The sequence below is a fragment of the Pseudopipra pipra genome, chromosome 3 (assembly GCF_036250125.1).
Source record: "Pseudopipra pipra isolate bDixPip1 chromosome 3, bDixPip1.hap1, whole genome shotgun sequence".
NCBI lineage: Eukaryota > Metazoa > Chordata > Aves > Passeriformes > Pipridae > Pseudopipra > Pseudopipra pipra.
Genome location: NC_087551.1, coordinates 40,843,092 through 40,860,626, shown reverse-complemented (window position 1 = coordinate 40,860,626; position 17,535 = coordinate 40,843,092). Strand labels below are relative to the sequence as shown.

Sequence of the window (17,535 nt, the reverse complement as noted above, 5' to 3'; positions counted from 1 at the left end):
AATTTCTTTACCTTTTATATGTAACCCTTCTGAGCAATACTGCTAGATTTGCTGTTTCAGATGCTAAAGATAGAGATGAAAAAAAAGTTTACACTTTATACAAAAGCAGTCCTCTGAGTACGAGTAGTAGGTGTCACCTCTGTAAATTGAAAAGAAACTGGGGAAACCTTGCAGGTAAAGGGAACATAGTAGAAATTGAAATGCAGTAGTAACTTGAAATTCATGTAGTTCTTCAAAAAGTTCTCTGTACTATTTAAAACTGACAGGATTTTGATAAATTCTAGAATGCTGGGAGCAGGACCCTCATATCCGACCATCGTTTGCCTTAATTCTTGAACAGCTTACTGCCATCGAAGGGGCAGTTATGACTGAAATGCCTCAAGAGTCTTTCCATTCCATGCAAGATGACTGGAAATTGGAAATTCAGCAGATATTTAATGAATTGAGGACCAAGGAAAAAGTAAGTTGATTTTTCAAATTGCATGGCACTGAAGGAAGGGTATGTGTGTATGTATGTTTATGTGATAACAGCCGTTTTGAACTTTTGAATTGTGGCTTACCAATGTACTCATGCAAGTATACAGGCAGTTGAAAAAGAATCATATCCACACCTGTCTCCCCAAAGAAAACAGGTTGTAGATCTGTAAATGGGGCATTCTAGGCTCTTTTTTAAAATGTGTTTTTTTCATGTATGTTTGAATGTATCACTTCAGTTGCATTTATCACTTAGCTAATCTTTATAACCACTGCAAATTTTCAGCTGCTGTCGATCATTCTCCTCAGCTGTGGGAACAAAAAGCCTTTCATCCTCTTATATGACTGTATCCTGTGGCTTCTTTTCCAAAAACAGAACAGTGCTTTTATCTCTCTTCTTCCTGAACAGAGTGGTAATATGGATGTCTTTCAGTGTTGCAGTTTGGGACACATTTTTGCCGGATATTAATAAGGTCAAACTCATATTCGTGAATCAGCAAATCCAGTTTCTATTGTTTATCATTGATTTCTGTCACTGATGTTCTTTCCATACTCTCATATCATGATATATTTGTGCTAAATGGGTACTCACTGTCAATTTTCTTTGCCCTCTCTTTTACTTACTTTAACTTAGTTTTAATTACCCTAAGTTTTATATTTTCCTTTAGACAACTTGATAAAGATAACAGTTGGAATAGGCCAGGTGTCCTCTCGAGTCCCTCTCAAAAATACTTCTAGAATCTGTAGAAACAGATTCCTTCTTTGCAGTATACTTATTGCCCAGTATATATTTGCTATTATTTTTCATGAAGTGGTAATAGATAAGGAAGACAATAATTGAGATGCCATGATTTGTGAAGAAATCTTCATAAAAGATGTAGCTGCTTAACTTCGACAAAACCAAGAACTAAGCTCTCATCTTGTGAGTCATTCTTTGTACCCTTTGTCCTTCACTCGTCCTCAAGGGTCACAAGTGGCTGTTTGAGGACTGTTGGCTAGTGATGGGCCTGACATTACTTATCTACTGTAATATCAGCATTTGTGGTGTTAGAATTTATTGATTACCCTTAAGATTTCAGTATTTTCAATAATAATTGTGCACGCTTCCTATCTACTGTTTCTTCCACCCTCTGCATTTCCCTCTTCCATTCCAGTTCACGGAACTGGGTAAGTGTTGTCTCTGTAGTCCCTGTCCTGCCTGCACTGGGCATACAGTGTGCTAGAGCTGTGTGTGTGCCTCAGTAGCTGTCAGATCTCTTCCTTTGCAGATGAGTTATAGTCTCTCTACAGAGAGTAGAGGCTTCCTTTTTTACTTGCCGTGGGGTCACTGTGTTCACTTGCCACAGCCTGCCACAGAGCGTACTCTCTTTTCCGCCCCTCCAGCTACAGCTCAGTCAACCATTTTCCTCTTTTTACTCTGGGAGCAATTGTAACAGGCATTCTCATTCAGGTTTTTTATTTGTTTTTTTATTTTTCTGGAGGCATTAGTCCAGTATGAGATTGCCTATCAAAGGAAAATGTGACTAAATCAAGTTTAGGGTTAAATAAGCCAGTGAAAAGATTTGGGAGGAGAGTCATATTTTTGTGTAGAAGTGAGTTAAGCTTAATTAGGGAGGGGAAAAGATAAAATGAAATTTACTTCTTATATGCCAAAGTAAGTGCATCTCCAGAGGCATCTACCCTAATTAGGTAAACTTGTTTAAGAATGAAAGCACGTAACTTTGGCTTACACAAGGTTTTCATGCGTGCGGGCTTATTTAATTTGGCACAGTATCAATTTTGCTGTCAGCTACTAGGGGAAAAGTAATGTCTATCAAATATTTATATAATAATAATAAAACAAACAAAAAACCTCTGCAGGAGTCTCATTCCTCCTGTAAAAGAGGAACTTCTGTAGCTGGAGGAATTTCCTCAAGGGCTTGCTGCAAATGGGTGATGGTAACTCCCACTCCAAGAGATCACAATCTTCTTCTGACAAATGTTCTTGAGCAACTTAAATATAGAATTCTTTTCTAGCTTCCTTACAATGGGTGTTTTAATTGTAGAGCAGTGTGGAAACATTGCATAACTAATTGCAGTAAGTGTGTTTTTAATTAGTTTATTTTGAAAAGAGTAAATACTTAATCTCTCAGTGAGGAAATACTTTTTCTATACTGTCTACTGTTTCAGTTCAGGCTCTCAATTTTTGCCTAGTTACTGAGTTTTATGGCACCTGGATTTGAGGACAGTGAAAGATGGAAAATCAACAGTGTCTCCTAATGCACTTTTATTACCGTACTGATAAAGTAATAAAAATCTTCCCTATTTCAAGTCTAAAAGTACCTTTATTCTAAATTTGAATTCATTTAGCTTCTGCTTTCAACCCTTGTTTTAGGTTGTCCTATTTTGACTGTACAGGAGGAGGAGGAAAGTGAGGATTTGCAGCAGTCTCTAAATTAAGTTTTTAAATATCTTTAGAAAAAACAAACCAAACAGAAGAACACAACTCAAAGCCTTACTTGCTGGCATGAAGACAGATTCCCTTGAATTTCAGAGAGACAGAATTGCCTGTAGCAAAACAGTCTATGTTAAGTGGGTCAGTTAAATTTTTTTTCCCAAATATTGTGTTGAAACAAGCTCACTCAAAATTAGTAAACCATGTGAAATTTGTCACTCATGTCAATTAAATTTTAAACCCCTCATAAGCAGTGTATGTATGCTATATTTGTAAGTAAAAAAAAACAACCCTTCTCACTGAACCAGTTTGCTTCAGTGCCAACCTGTCTTTTGACATCGGTAGTCTTTTTGGCAAGAACATTTGAACATCCCCTTATTTGAAAACACTGAAGTAGTGTAGTTAGTTCAGGAATTAATTTATTCAAGGCAAAGTAGGAGTTAAAAAGGGAAAATAGTTTGGGTTTTTGCTTTCACAGTATGCAATAAGGAGTTCTCCTGGCATGCAACATTGCTGGACACTGGGGAGCAGAGGTAGGCGGCCTACTCTGAAATAAAAACAAAACAAAGGCAAACAAACAAAGAACCACAAGCAACACCACAGTTATAGAATTGTACAGTGACAGCGTTAATTCAATTTAAATAAGATTCTTAGATATCCTGAACTTTTAGCATAGCTTTATTTCAAATGATGGTATTCCATTTTGAATTGAATTTCAGTTTAAATACAGGTAGAATTTACACAAGCATATGGAAAATTTATGTGGTGAGAAACATAGGGTACAAGTCACATTTAGTTCTTCTTTTCCAGTACTTTCACTACAGTATTATTAGCAATACTGAGTACAAGACTTCTGGGTAAGTCTGCTTCCTGTCCTGTACTGTAAAGGAAGGTCTAAAATTAGGAAGATCTTTAATTTCAAATGTATTTTAACAGATTTTGGAAACTGAAGAATAAGATTATTTTACCATGGTAGGTTTACAGCTGTTTGGCTTTGGGTGTTCACTTAACCTGAAAAATTAACTAGCTTCCTTACTAAAGCATTTCTTTTTCAAAAAAAAAAAAAAAGAATGAAAAGAGAAGAACAACTATTTTGAGTGTGATGGTTGGGGAGTCTGTGTTGCAATTCAGTGGTTAGTAGCTGTTTGATGTCGCAGATACCTTCTGGATTTTAATTAAGAAACAGCTGTCTTCTGTCTTATGACTTAGTTTATCCTATTACACTAATCCTCATTCAGTGTAATACTGATTGCTGTTCTAGATAGAAAAGTGCTACTTAATACATGGCTGAAAAACAGGAAAGGCTAGAGAATTTAAGATAAAGGCAATAATTTGTGTATTTGTCAGGTCATTGGCTTTATGTTAATGCATAGAAGCTATCTAGGAGCAGCCCTCATGCTATGCAATAGCTTCTGATGTGAAATACTTGGAGAAAATTTTCTGCTAGGCTGTAAACTGATAATCTTTGATTGCATGTGCTGTCCACATTGCCACTGCTTATCTGCCTTAAGTAAAGTGACTCAAGTCATAAGGAAATCTGTATAATGCTTGATTCTGAATACAGAATCTTGGCTTATTCAGAATGGAGGACTATCAGAAGGTCATATGTGCATGTTACATGTGTATAGTGCATCATGAAAATAAAACAGGAAATAAAACCTACTGTGCACTTTATATATCCTTTATTATTCCCTCCCTATTATTACTTAGTTTCACTTTGTGGATCTTACCTTCAGGAGCTTCGATCACGAGAAGAGGAGTTGACAAGAGCAGCTCTGCAGCAAAAATCTCAAGAAGAATTACTGAAGCGCCGTGAGCAACAGTTAGCAGAACGTGAGATCGATGTACTGGAGCGTGAGCTGAATATCATGATATTCCAGTTAAATCAAGAGAAACCAAATGTAAAGAAGAGGAAGGGGAAGTTTAAAAGAAGCCGGTTGAAACTTAAAGATGGACACAGAATTAGTTTGCCTTCAGGTTTGCCATTTTTCTTAGAGTTTGCAGTACATGTAACAATTAAATATGCGGGCTTCAGTTCCATGGTTCACGTTTTCAGTGCTGGCTATTATTTTTATTTGTTGCCAGGTCCTTCTACCATAAATACATAAAAAAATTTGGTAAGAATTGTATAGCTCCCTCTCCCCAAGGAAACAACTTTCACATATCATATTCTCATGGAGTAGTCCTCATTTTAGCTGGAAAAAGCTTTCACCTGATTCAGCTAATAGTCCATGGTATCTGGAGAGAAAGGTTACTAGCATGGGAGTTACATGATTTAAGACTGTTTCAAAGTTTTGCTTTTCGTTATCATTGTGTCTGTGCAGACAGAAAAGTACCTCTTTAATATGTGCCACAAAACAGCACTATGCAAATTCAAGGTTTCACCAATGATTGGAAAGCCTTCATTAGTGGTACCAGCATCCTGGTGTTGATGGGCTTTCTTTCAGTGGCTTCCAGGTCAAGTCTGTCAGTTTATTATAAATGGGGTGAGAACTTCATGCTGTGCTAACACAGGTCTGACCAAATCATAGCTGTCTGGTCGGTGGAAAGAGACAAAGAGGGCAGTAAGTACATTTAGAGTACTATTTCAGCACAAGTGAAATAAATTTATTTTTCCTTACTTGAAAAATAAGAGCAAATAAGATAAAAATCACCCTACAGTCTCAGAGACAAATATATTAAATAGGTTTGTGCTCGATCACAAGCTTAAACTAAATACTTGGTCCTTTGTTCCCAATTCTGCTTATATTTAATTTCAAAAAGTGATAAAATGAACAGTTTCATTCAGAATACCACTTAGCTACTTGTTATCAAGAACATTCAGATGAATTTATCCTCGAGACAGTTCTATTGTAAGAATAGTGTACACTATAATTGCACTGATGATGGGGATTGGAGAGGGGCATATTGTCAAATTTCATTTCACAAATTTTTTCCTACTCATCAATATTTGTTAATTGGGATTTTTTACTACTTTGCTATAAATATTTGTAATTCTGTAGTTTGCTGTCATGTTTTTCTGACAGGTGAATAGATGAGATTTCTTTGTTAAGGCTTTTTTTATGGTGTATATGAATTACATGTTAAAAAAATAAGGCTAATCTAATTGCCCTGAATATTGATTGATTTGAGATGAAATACTGAGATTTTTCTTTCCCCTTGTGACAGCCAACGGGAATGAATAACAGCTTGTGGTGTAGATGTGTCTCAGATTGGGTCCTCTTGGACCTACTTGCTTTTGTTGATGTTATGGCAAACTTATCACATAAAGGTGTGAAATCCTGCCTGTTTGACTCAATATCTAAATTGTTGCAATAAGAGTTAGAGTTTTTCAGTGATTTTAATATGAATATCTCTTATATAGTCAAGTCTACTTTATTATATAACTTTGCTTTATTCTTCTGGAGAGTTTTTTATTCAGAACATTAAAACTGATTTGGTTTACTCTCTTACAGATTTCCAGCACAAAATAACAGTGCAGGCATCCCCCAATCTGGATAAGAGGAGGAGTTTCAACAGTAACAGCTCCAGTCCATCAAGTAGCCCTACAATAATTCCTCGTCTTCGAGCTATACAATGTAAGTCTCCACTCATTTGATCTAATAGGGAATGTTCCATATACTTACTGAAATGCTGGTAGTAGTATCAGATTCCAGGCAGATTTCTGTCTGATTTCCACATCCCTTAATTTGTTCTAACAATTGTAACTTCTTTGAAAGGAGGGATGATCTTGTTAAAATGCTAAATAATTTTCGGTAATTCTAAATGATTGTGAATGCTTCAAATCATATCTTAATTACTTCAGGAACTAATTTGTAAACTACTGGGATAAAACAATGACATAAATTTATGACAAAAGGCAAAGCATCATATTTAGAACCCAAGTAAAATGGGAAAGAAGTTTTTTATTAGGTATTGGAGGAAAAGAAAGGTTCAGAGAGTAAAGAAATAACCTAACTTTATGTCGAAAGAGAAGCAAGCTTTAAGCAGGTACAAAACCAGAAGAAATCTTGCTTTAGGTTTTTTGAAAACAAAAATAAAATTGTGGGTACGTTTGTAGGTCTACATTATTATGTATACTGTTGACAGAAGGGAAGGTATGTTCATGCTCACGTACCATGAATATGGAAGAAAACTGATAATATTGTTATAGTGAAGCATGTATATATATTTGGGAATGACAGAGGTAGAGACAGAAAACAGTTCCTATGGGATTCACTGCTTGCATTTGTGCTGTCTGATCTCTTGTGCAAAGTAGATTGTCTAATTATCCGTATTCAGCAAGGAATGCCTTGAGCTTCCCTGTCTTTATGAAATCAGTGGAACCTGTTCCAGCTGATTGCTTGTGGATGGTGGCCCTCTTCTCTTGCAGATGTAGTCACCTGTGAGGGAAATTACTTCAGAATCTGGCTTTGTCAAATGTAAATAAGGAGAAGGGGAAATCAGAATGCATGAGGATTTTTTTCTACATACTGTTCTGTAACTACTTTAAAGATTGATTGATTGATTGATTGATTGATTGATTTTTAAACCAGCCTGAAACTTTGTTTGAAGTTTGGATAGAAATCAGGTCTGTCATCTCCTATGAAACACCTCTGCCTTATGAAATCCTTTTGGTTATTAATGTCTAAAGGGGAGATGTGATATCTGGCAGTAACTTCCTTATTTGTTTGAACTATAACAGATACAGTTCATTGGGCTTAGACCATTAATACCCATATGTTGTGGATGAAGGAGAGAGGTGGACAAACCCTCTCTTGCTTTTCTTAATGAAAATTTGCAATGGAAGGAAAATTAAGTAAAGTCTTTTTCAGAAGTTAGCTGACACGGTATCTGTGTTGTCAATGGTTTCATGGCCTCAAACAGTGTAATGGATTTTTCTGGTTGCTTGTTTATTTATTGCAGAAAGATAAGAAAGGCTTTTATTAAAATGTCATAATTATGTATAAACTAGACTGTCTCATTTTATCTCTGATTCTTCTTGCTCTGCAAGGAAATGCTTGGAAATGAAGAAAGTGTCAGGTATTGGCATGATTCTTGAGTTTTCTTTGGTGTTTTTTTTCTTTGGTTTTTGGTTTTGGTTTTTTTGTTGGTTTTTTTTTTTAATGCATAGCCTTGTGTAAGCTATAGCAATGCCACTACTTGCATGTGTGCTAAGTGTCACTGGGGATTTTTTTTTTTATTTGAGTAGGCATTTGTATTTATAGGACTTGAATATACTGGACAACATAAAGGCTCTCCTTTAACAGAAGCTCATGTCTGCTTCTGAGTTTGGATCCCTAGGTTTTACCTGAAAGCTTATCAGATCTCTCAGGAGTATCTAGGTGAAACAATTGAGCTTCCACACCCATCTGCACCTGTGCAAAATAAATTCTCTTTCCCACAATAATGTTTTATCTTGATTTAACTTCAAAGTGTCTTTGTTTCAAGATGGCTTGTTCAAATACAGGTGATTTGAACAGGCATATATAACAACTTTGTTACTTGACTGCTTCACTTTGTCATGAGTTAGCTTTCAAATCAAGAAGTTCTTTAAGTTATAAAACAAATCTAGTTAATTTGTTATTAAAACAAGTTCTGCTGATTTTGAAAGGAGTTTTGAAGAGAGGAGGAAAACGACTAAGATATATATTCCGTAGGTCCTGGAATGTGGTTGAAAGTGGGAGTGTAAAGAAGGCAAGTGTAGTGCTGTGCTACAGTAGGGTAAGCTGTGCTAGTGAGAAGTGTACAGTGAGGAAGGAAGAGAATGCTGTGCAGTGAAGGAGTGGCAGAACCATAGACATGTGACTGCCATCTCATTTATCATGCTGTTTTAACTGGCTACATTCTTTTTGTCTTAGGTCTCTCCATCAGGGCTGTAAGCACACCGGGTTGATAGCAAGCTACTGCTTCAGTTAGTCAGTCCTATGTGAAAATCTACTTTCCCAGGTCTGGTCCTAGGAAGAGAATCCTTTAAACCCTACAGTAAAACCCCACCATCAGAAGAATGCTTAATGCCTTTATAGATCCAGGCTTTACGACCCAAAGATAAAAATATGAGGGAAAGAGTTCCGTTTCTGAAATCAACTTGACTAAGATCTCTACTAAGTTCTCTTAATTTTTCCTCAGTGATTCCCAAAACAGATACAAACACAGCTAATGGCCGAAGAAACAGTGTATATGTGTACCAGCAAGATGTAGATATCACAAGTGAATATGAACTTCCCAGTGGGGTTGTGAAAAAAGGCAAGATTTCATTATGTTTTAAAGGTGCTGGTTCTGTTTAATTTATCAGCTGAGACAGTGACAGACTAAGCATTTAATGGAGGTTAGACATTTTAAAAGTATAATTTGTTTCGCTGTAGTGAGAAAGAAAATGTTAATCATGGTCAGAATTGGAATATTCTGTATCACTCAATACCAGTTGTTCCATATTATACGTTTTCTTCGTTGTAATTTAAGTGCTCAGTCTAACTCACTCGTCTGAATTATCTAAATATAAGGTTCTCAGTTAAAAGAAGCATGGAAAATATGATTGCTTTGCTGCTTTATCTTTAATCTGGGTCTCTTGTCAGCTCATAAATTACTTTTCTTGCTTGCTCATCTTTTTGGATCAGTGCAGTTTGTGTGGTGGTTTTTGTATAAGAAAAAAATCTCTTTTTTTTTTTCCTACTCCTTTGTCTGTTACTGTGCCAAAATGGTTTTGCAGTGGAGAAAATATTCAGTTCTGTCACAATATTTTGATTTTAGAAATATTATTTATGTGTGTGGGCTTTGTTTGTGTTTTTAAATCCAATCTCTAGTAACTTCAGATGAAAGCAACAGAACTTGGGGAAGGAGCACAACTTATCACCAAGAAGAGTTTGAAGATGTGAAGAGAAGTTTTAAAAAGAAAGGTTGTACATGGGGACCAAGTTCAGTTCAAACAAAGGATCGTGCAGATTGTAAGGACAAGTATGTCTACTACATTTTGTTTGTTTGATCATACTGAAACATTCTTGGTAACTGAATCACTGGCATAGGTAGTGAGTGTGAGAAGTTCTGCATTCTCTGGTTACAGCGAAAACTCTTACCTATTAATTTAGAAACTACATTAATAATGAGGAGCTCCCCCACTTAGACTTGAAGATAAAATGCCTACTTATCTTAAAGTTTTAGTGACTCTTATCTATTACCCTTTGTCTCTGTGTTTTGAGACTTGGAACATTCTGAGATGCTGGGCTACTAATGCATATCTGACATTCATGGCCTGTCTCTCTCCCTTCCTCACATTAACTTGAGGAACTGCAAGCATGGACCCCAGTGGGCCCTTTCAATATGATTAAATATGACTGACTGACTTGGCATATGTAAGGGACAATTCACACAGGCAGCATCATTTATGCTGACAAAAAGAGGGTGAAAGGGCTCTGAAAATCAGTTGAACACCTTTACTCTTAGATTATTTTTTCCAATGGCTCAAAACTAGAGATAAGCAGCCTTCCTGAATTAAGAAATCCTTTTCCTTATTTCTTCTAGTATATACAGTTATAAATAATGCCTTTTTTTTTTCTTGGCAAGGACATCCACTCATTTACTTGTGTCAGGAGTTGGTTCCAGACCATCTGTTGAAACTGGCTTTATAATATTTTTGTTTGCTTTAAAGTCACTATGTTTAATAAACTTCCAATATTCACATCATTTCTTTGACACAATGAAACTCTTGTCCAGGTTTTCTCCAACTTGCATTGTTGAATAGGTAGTCAAGGCCCAGTTTTCATTGCCTTTCTTTTTAGGCATGCAATTTTCATCATGTAAGGAATATCTGACATAAAGCATGTATGCATTTATAATCATATGAATCTATGCTACTACATACTTCCTTTTTATCTTTGGAAAGCTTTACTGTTTTCAAGTGATGTCCTACATGTTTATAGTTTGAAAAGAAAGAGTAATTCTCTCACGAAGTATATGTAAACATGGTATCTTCTCTAATGTCAAAATAACTATTGTTATTGCAGAGTAAGACCCCTTTCAGATGGCAGCAATCCTTGGTCAACCATTTTAATGAAAAATCAGAAGGGTGTTCCCTTAGCTTCACTCTTTGTGGACCAAGGTAAGACCTATCTTTGAAAAAGTTAAAGTTGCTATATAATGGCATAAACTTTACCTCTAGTTTTATAAATTGTATTGCTTGAACTCCTCAAGGATTATGGAGATTATTAGAAGAGTAGATCTATAAAAATTGCAAGTGTTAGCATCTTTATATTTCCATCATTGATAGCTAAGAAAATACATAGTCTGTGAGCAGTACCACATAGAGATTTTTTTCCACGTTTTTGAGTTGCAGGCTGATCTGTATATGAGGTCTGCAGTCATCATTTCCTCATTTCTTTTTAAAAGAATCTAAATCAGTAATTGTCTTGAAATTTAAATGATCAATAATGATATTCTTACTGGGCTCTGCATAGTAGTTGAAAAAATGCGTAGTTCTTTAAAAACCTGTTAGCTGTGATGTATTCCGTGATATTAGTTCCCTCTTTTTTTGAATGAGACCTGTTCTCTACATTTTCAAGAAAGAATATATAGATTTCAAATCCAAAAGTTGTTTAGGCAACATTTGGCTATTTACAGGTAAAATCAGAAGGAAAAACATACTTAAGCTTCTTAGTATCAGGACCATGATAGCTGCATGTTGCTTTTTATGTCCATTGCTATAATGTGCTGTGGCTATACAATATTCATAATAATTTTCAAATTTACACGTACTTCCTATGCTACAGATTCTCTTATCTGAGAAAATTAAGTTACCAGTGTCAGGGGAAAAACCTGTGATATAACTTGGTGTCCATACCAGCAGCTGGATTTATGCCAGGAAGAGGAAATGGTAAGCTGCTTGGACACCACTGGAAAAACGCATTTTCATCTTCCTGTATACTGGTAGAGGAGTATAAATTAAGCCTTCACAAATAGTAATTTTATAGATTTATTAGCTTACTACTAAACCCCCTCATGCAAAGTTTATATATTTGAATTTCAAATATTTTGGTATACATGTTACTCTGGACCACAAGACCTAATGAATTAATTGGAAAAATTTCTAGTAACACACTGGGTTTTGGAATGCAGCTTAATTGAAAGTGCTGTAAAGAATGTATTCTAGATCTTACCTGGCAGTTCATGTATAGTAAAATAATTCTCTGTAATCCATACACAGAAATATTTTCTGTATTATTGCAAAAGCACTACCAAAGTGTTGCAAACACTAAGTAGTTTAGGCATAGGATGTATTTCTGAATCTCACAATGTGAGTCTGAGCTGTACAGTATCCCTCAAGATTAATACTTGTGCAACTGAAAGGCAATAATGATGCACATATGCAAACGTGCAATACCAAAAGAGGTGAATTGCAATCTGAAAGGTTACTGTGATGTTTTACAGGTGTCTGTACTGATAAGAAACTTATCCCTGAAGTTTTGGACAGTAAAAGACCAAAGCCAATTAAGTTGCCCAATCAGGCCTACATTAATCTACCTCTTTGGAAAGATGATCAGGGAGAGAATACAGTAGAACATGAGAGCTTTGAAGAAGGAACCTCTGCTAGTTCTACAAATAGTACTCCTCAAATGACACCTACAAACAGTCTGAGCAGGACACTGCACAAAAAGAAGACTGATTCAGTGCTGTATGGGTGTGCTGTCCTCCTTGCATCTGTTGCCCTGGGCTTAGATATCAGAGAGCTGAACAAATCACAGGGTCCAGATGAACTCTTGCCTAAAGATGAGAAGAAGAAGCGTGATGGAATATTTCAGCGTGCTTCAAAGTTTCGCAGGAGTGCCAGCCCTACACGACTGCAGTCCAAGAAAGAGGAAACAAGTATTCCATCTCTAAATTCAACTGCAAATGCTGTAAATCTTCTCTCTATGCCCTCCATTTCCACAAAATGCCTACTTCAGTCTGACAGTGAAGATGCTTTTGTAAGTACTGTGCTTGGTGATTGTGGTCGATGTAGTTCCACTGATGTCTTTTCATCTCAAACTTCTGAAAGTAAGAGAGAACAGAGGATACAGCTGGCTCCCAACACAGTTTCTACACAATTGAAAAATCAGCCTTTTAATCTTGGTCTGAAACAAGAATCTCAAAACGTGCCAAAAGATTCCTCCACAAAGTTAAGTGTGTTGGGTCACAGACGAACCTTATCAGATGGGAACCGTTTTCAGACCACAGGTGCGTAATTAAGAACTTCCATGAATCCTTAAGTTAAGCTGTTGATAAAAATTTAAGCCCAAAATAAGGTCTTTAAATCTGACTAAGTTCATGATCAATGAATTTTTGAAAAGAAGTTCTAAATTTCCATACTGGTGTTCTGTGATGGCTTAAATGTAACATCCTTTATGGTACTCTCTGCATGTGTAATTCCTCATAATAACTGGATGAATTCATGGGGCTTTATTCCAGTATTAATGTCCAGCCAGTGGCTGAGTAGCTAATGCTTTCTCTGTACATCTCTTTTGTAGCAATAAAAAATAAATTGTGATGACCAGTAGCAGAGAGCATAGATGCAAACATGTTACTTGAGCGCTGCTGGTCTTGTCCTAGGAGATTTCCCAAAAATGTACAAGCATCTTAACTTTTCTGTTGGGGAGAAAAAAGCTACTGGTGTTTATGACAACCCAGTTTTACAAATGGCAAAGAATCCAAGTAGTCACATAGTTTAAATTGGCCTTTTTATTTTTGTACTTTCTTTCCCCTAGCTAATGGAGTTGCTTCAACCAATGATGTCTCCAGACTACCAGTTCTATCAGTTACTGGAGCTCTACACTCTCCGTCTCTGCAACAAAGAAGCAATCACAGTGGTGTTCCAACTGAAAAGCAAAGTGCTGTCAATATTGTATCAAGGCCTCGACCTTCTTCTCTAAGAAGTAAAATCGATCCCTGGCAGATTATCCCACGTATTATTAAACCAAACTCTAAAGACTCTGAATGTTTAGAGGGCAATGTAGATCCAGATGTTAACTTCTTGCCAGATACAGAGGAAAGAACTAACTGTGACATGCCCTCATTACTTGATATTGATGTGGAAGGTCAAAACAGAGACTGTACTGTGCCTTTATGTAGAATGAAGAGCAAAACTTGTCGGCCATCTATATATGAACTGGAGAGAGAGTTTCTGTCATGAGTGCCTTTCTTTTTAAAAATGTTTGCTTCTTAAAGGGGAACAAATATGAAATTCCTGTCTGTGTAACGCTTTGTGCTGCTGTTTTCTGATGTACTGTGACAAATAGTACCAAAATTATTAAAAGGGGCATCTAATTAAGTAAGTGTAGTAGGTGCCTTTTTCAAATGTTCCTTGGAATCCCACCTAGTTACTCTAAAAGCACAGTGCTGCAAAAGGAGTATTCTAGGTGAACTTCATAAGTCTATTTTGAATAACTAAAGTAACATGCCCACCTCCCTCTGCAGTGTGACAGAAGTTTTCTTTAGGTTTGAGAAGTTTTGCTAGAATTTTAAGTCTTGCACATGGAAAAAACAAATGACATAAAGCCAACTCTTCTGTGAAGAAGAGTTTCACCTAAGAAGTGGTTGTCTGCAGCTTGCCTCTGTGGCCTGTAGATTTAGGGAGAGGTACAGAGGATTTAAGGTGCTGGTACAGGAGGCTCTGTTCACCGTGCATTAGGGAGGTGGTTACATGTTGGTATTTGATACTGAAATTGGTTGAGGACCAGCAGCTGAATTTGCAGTCTTTGCCCTTGGTTTTTGGGAAAACTTTCAACTATGTTCATTAGTTTCTCCAGAAAGTTACACTGCTTATATAAACATTTCGGTTTCAGCCGTCATATCGATTTGAGAGAGTAAACTTTAGTATTGTGATTGGAGTAAAGGTATTTGACATACTTTGTAATGTGAAACAACATTCCTTGTAGGTAAGGATACACTGGAACGTAAATATTTGTACTCTTAACCTTTTGAAGACTACAGTGTTTGCACTGAAAGCAATATTCTTGGGTTTGAATTTTTTGTTTGTGGTGGAGGGGTTTTCCCACCTTCTTGTTTTTTAAGCTCTGCTGCACCTTGTATTAAAGAAAGATGGTGGGTTTTAAGAATAATTGGTTTTAAGTGAGCCAATGGTGCATTTTGTTGCACTTAATTTTAAAACTGCTATAATTTATTATGAAATCTTTCAGTATAATCTCTGTAGCTTTTCTTCCTAAGGTACTACTGAGTGCCTGCTTACTCATTTAGGAATCAAAGGACAAAAACAGATGTGCTTGACTGGTTTTCAGTGATAGAAAGGTTCCAGAAAATTCCAAGTAGTTAATTGTGGGGGGAGGATCTTTTAGCCTTGATAACACTGGTAGTTTAATTTTTTATAGTATCACTAAGTGAATGATTAAATAAAACCAAATGTTTAGTATCCTTTCCCTGATGAGAACATTTTTAGAATTGAAGGAACAGTCCCTCATTTTCCAGTATTTGAAGTTTTAATTTTGCAGATCATTTGACATTTAAATAGTTTTCATAAATAAAATTAGGTAATGTTCAATTAAAACTACTATGTTCTCATCAGAACACTGTTTTGTTAAGACCTTTGTTTGAAATGTTTTCTTCTCCTTTGCTCTGCAGTATGGGAGCTTAGTTGTTAAATAGAATACACAATTGCTTAAAGCTTCAAAACCAAGAGATTAAAAAAGAAATTTTGTGTTCTAAGACTACTATGTAGTATTGTGTCTACCTTGAGGATGACACACAGTTATACAAACAAAATCATGAAGGCTTAATCACACAGAGCAGAATACAGAAAATGCAACTTTCTGGCTCTGAAACTGAAAATAGAAAAGGATTTCTTCAAGTATTAGTTTACCTAAAGTAAAGACAAAACCACTAGTTGTCTCTAAATCTAAATGCTTGCATGACAGATTATTAAGTTACTACATTTTGTTCAAACCTGTTTCTGTTTCAGTATTCTTAGTTGTTCGTTAACATGATTCAAGTCACATACTGTTCTTGTCTTTCCTTTAAACTTAAATTTCGCCAGAACACTTTCATAGATTGTCTATTCCAGTTTTAATATAAATATTTTTCTAAAATAAAATTGTGAATCAGATTTTAAAAGTATAGCTTGATAGCAGATATACTGTCAAGGCTTAATTAGAATTTTGGAGCATTATGTATATTTCAACTCTCGCTTGATCAATTATTCCTGTGTAATACTGAGAGAAAAGGAGCTGATTGTATTACATGTTTCTGAAGAAAGTATCTTTGTTTGGCTTTCTACAGGAAAATCTCAGGTGCTGAAGTATTTTGACTTCTAAACTTCTGTTAAGTTCTGTTCTGTATTTTTAAGGTTTGTATAATTTTAAGTGTTGAATTTTGCACCCCATGTTTTGTAATCAATAACATCAGCATAAAAACCCCTTTGAGTTACATCGTTTTCACTTATTAGTGGCTTATCTCTCTTGCAATTAAACGAAGATTTCTATTCCTGTTCAGTGGATAATTTCCCATAAGATTGGGAAGATTGGGACATGTGATATGGCCAGCCCAGTGCGTTCTAAGTAAAGTTTTTAAAAGTTTGTATTCCACCTGTTGTTCTGAGACAGTTTAGGTAAGCCATCTCAAATATTTCTCTGATGTGATGCAATTTTTTTAAGCTATAGTCTGTAGTGCTTTATAATTGTTTTTTATAGTTTAAAATTATAGGCCGGTCTTCACTGTAATTAAAAAGACAAAAAGAAAAAAATTATTTCAGTCATGGTAGCACAGTCTGTATTTCACTTGTCACAGAGAAACTTTCTGTAAAGTTATCGGAATCTGGTATGCATTAAGTGAACTGTCTTGGTTAAAAGGATATTTATTTCGACGTAGGTTAATAGCCTGACCAAATAATAATTTATGTTGATTGTTTTAGCATAAAACTCAAGGTGCTTACACTACAAAGATTAAGATAAACACTTGATATTCTGTTTTACAAAACCTGATGATTTAAATGTTTTTATTTAAAAAATAAATGTTTTGTAGCTACTGTATTGCAAAGTGACCTGAGTTTTCTTGAAAAAATATATTTTAATGCTTTCTTAACACATACAAAGGAGTTCTCTGGTGAATAACCAGAAGCTATAAACTCTGGCCAGCCTGTTCTTGGAACATTATAATGTAATTGTTACTCGAAGATTAATTATCCAGTACAGTAACATGAACATTCCCATAATTTCTTGCATTTGATGTGGGCTGAAGCATATGGCATAAACTCGTTTTTTCTTTCATGTGACCATAGTATGTCTTTTGATGCCTTTTACAATGTTGGCTGGGTGTCTTAGAGGAGATAGAGCAGTGAATATAAATAAACTCGGCATCTGATTTAACATCAGGAATACAGGTAAGACATAACATCCTTCTGTTGTGGGGTTTTTGTTGGGAGGGTCTGTTGGTTGTTTGGGGGATTTGGTACTTTGGGGGTTTTTTTAGTTATTTTGGGTTTGTTGGGGGTTTTTTAGGCAAATGAAGGTAGTATTTTCCTTATAATATTTTCTGACACCTTCCTTTGTGAGTTTCCCTCTTCCTGCATCATGGCATGAGTGAATTAGCCCATCTTTCATTTTGGAAGAGGAAGTATCCATTTGCCCAGCAGCAACAGGCAAGATACAGCCAAGCCTCTAGCAGTGCAGTGA

At 35.8% G+C, this 17,535-nt stretch overlaps 1 protein-coding gene across 3 annotated transcripts in view; it reads left to right on the top strand.

Annotated features, from left to right (window-relative positions):
• MAP3K21 (mitogen-activated protein kinase kinase kinase 21) overlaps positions 1-16,893 on the top strand; it is a 42,023-nt gene extending 25,130 nt beyond the window's left edge. The window contains exons 4-11 of one of the 3 annotated variants that reach the window (XM_064648807.1): positions 285-460; positions 4,645-4,885; positions 6,364-6,486; positions 9,017-9,157; positions 9,691-9,841; positions 10,888-10,982; positions 12,308-13,093; positions 13,621-16,893. In XM_064648807.1, the coding sequence (XP_064504877.1) occupies positions 285-460; positions 4,645-4,885; positions 6,364-6,486; positions 9,017-9,157; positions 9,691-9,841; positions 10,888-10,982; positions 12,308-13,093; positions 13,621-14,045 (2,138 nt within the window). In that variant the 3' untranslated portion in view covers positions 14,046-16,893. The remainder of the gene's footprint in view (positions 1-284; positions 461-4,644; positions 4,886-6,363; positions 6,487-9,016; positions 9,158-9,690; positions 9,842-10,887; positions 10,983-12,307; positions 13,094-13,620) is intronic. The other 2 variants (XM_064648808.1, XM_064648809.1) reach the window with 2 other exon arrangements.
• Positions 16,894-17,535: the final 642 nt, after the last annotated feature.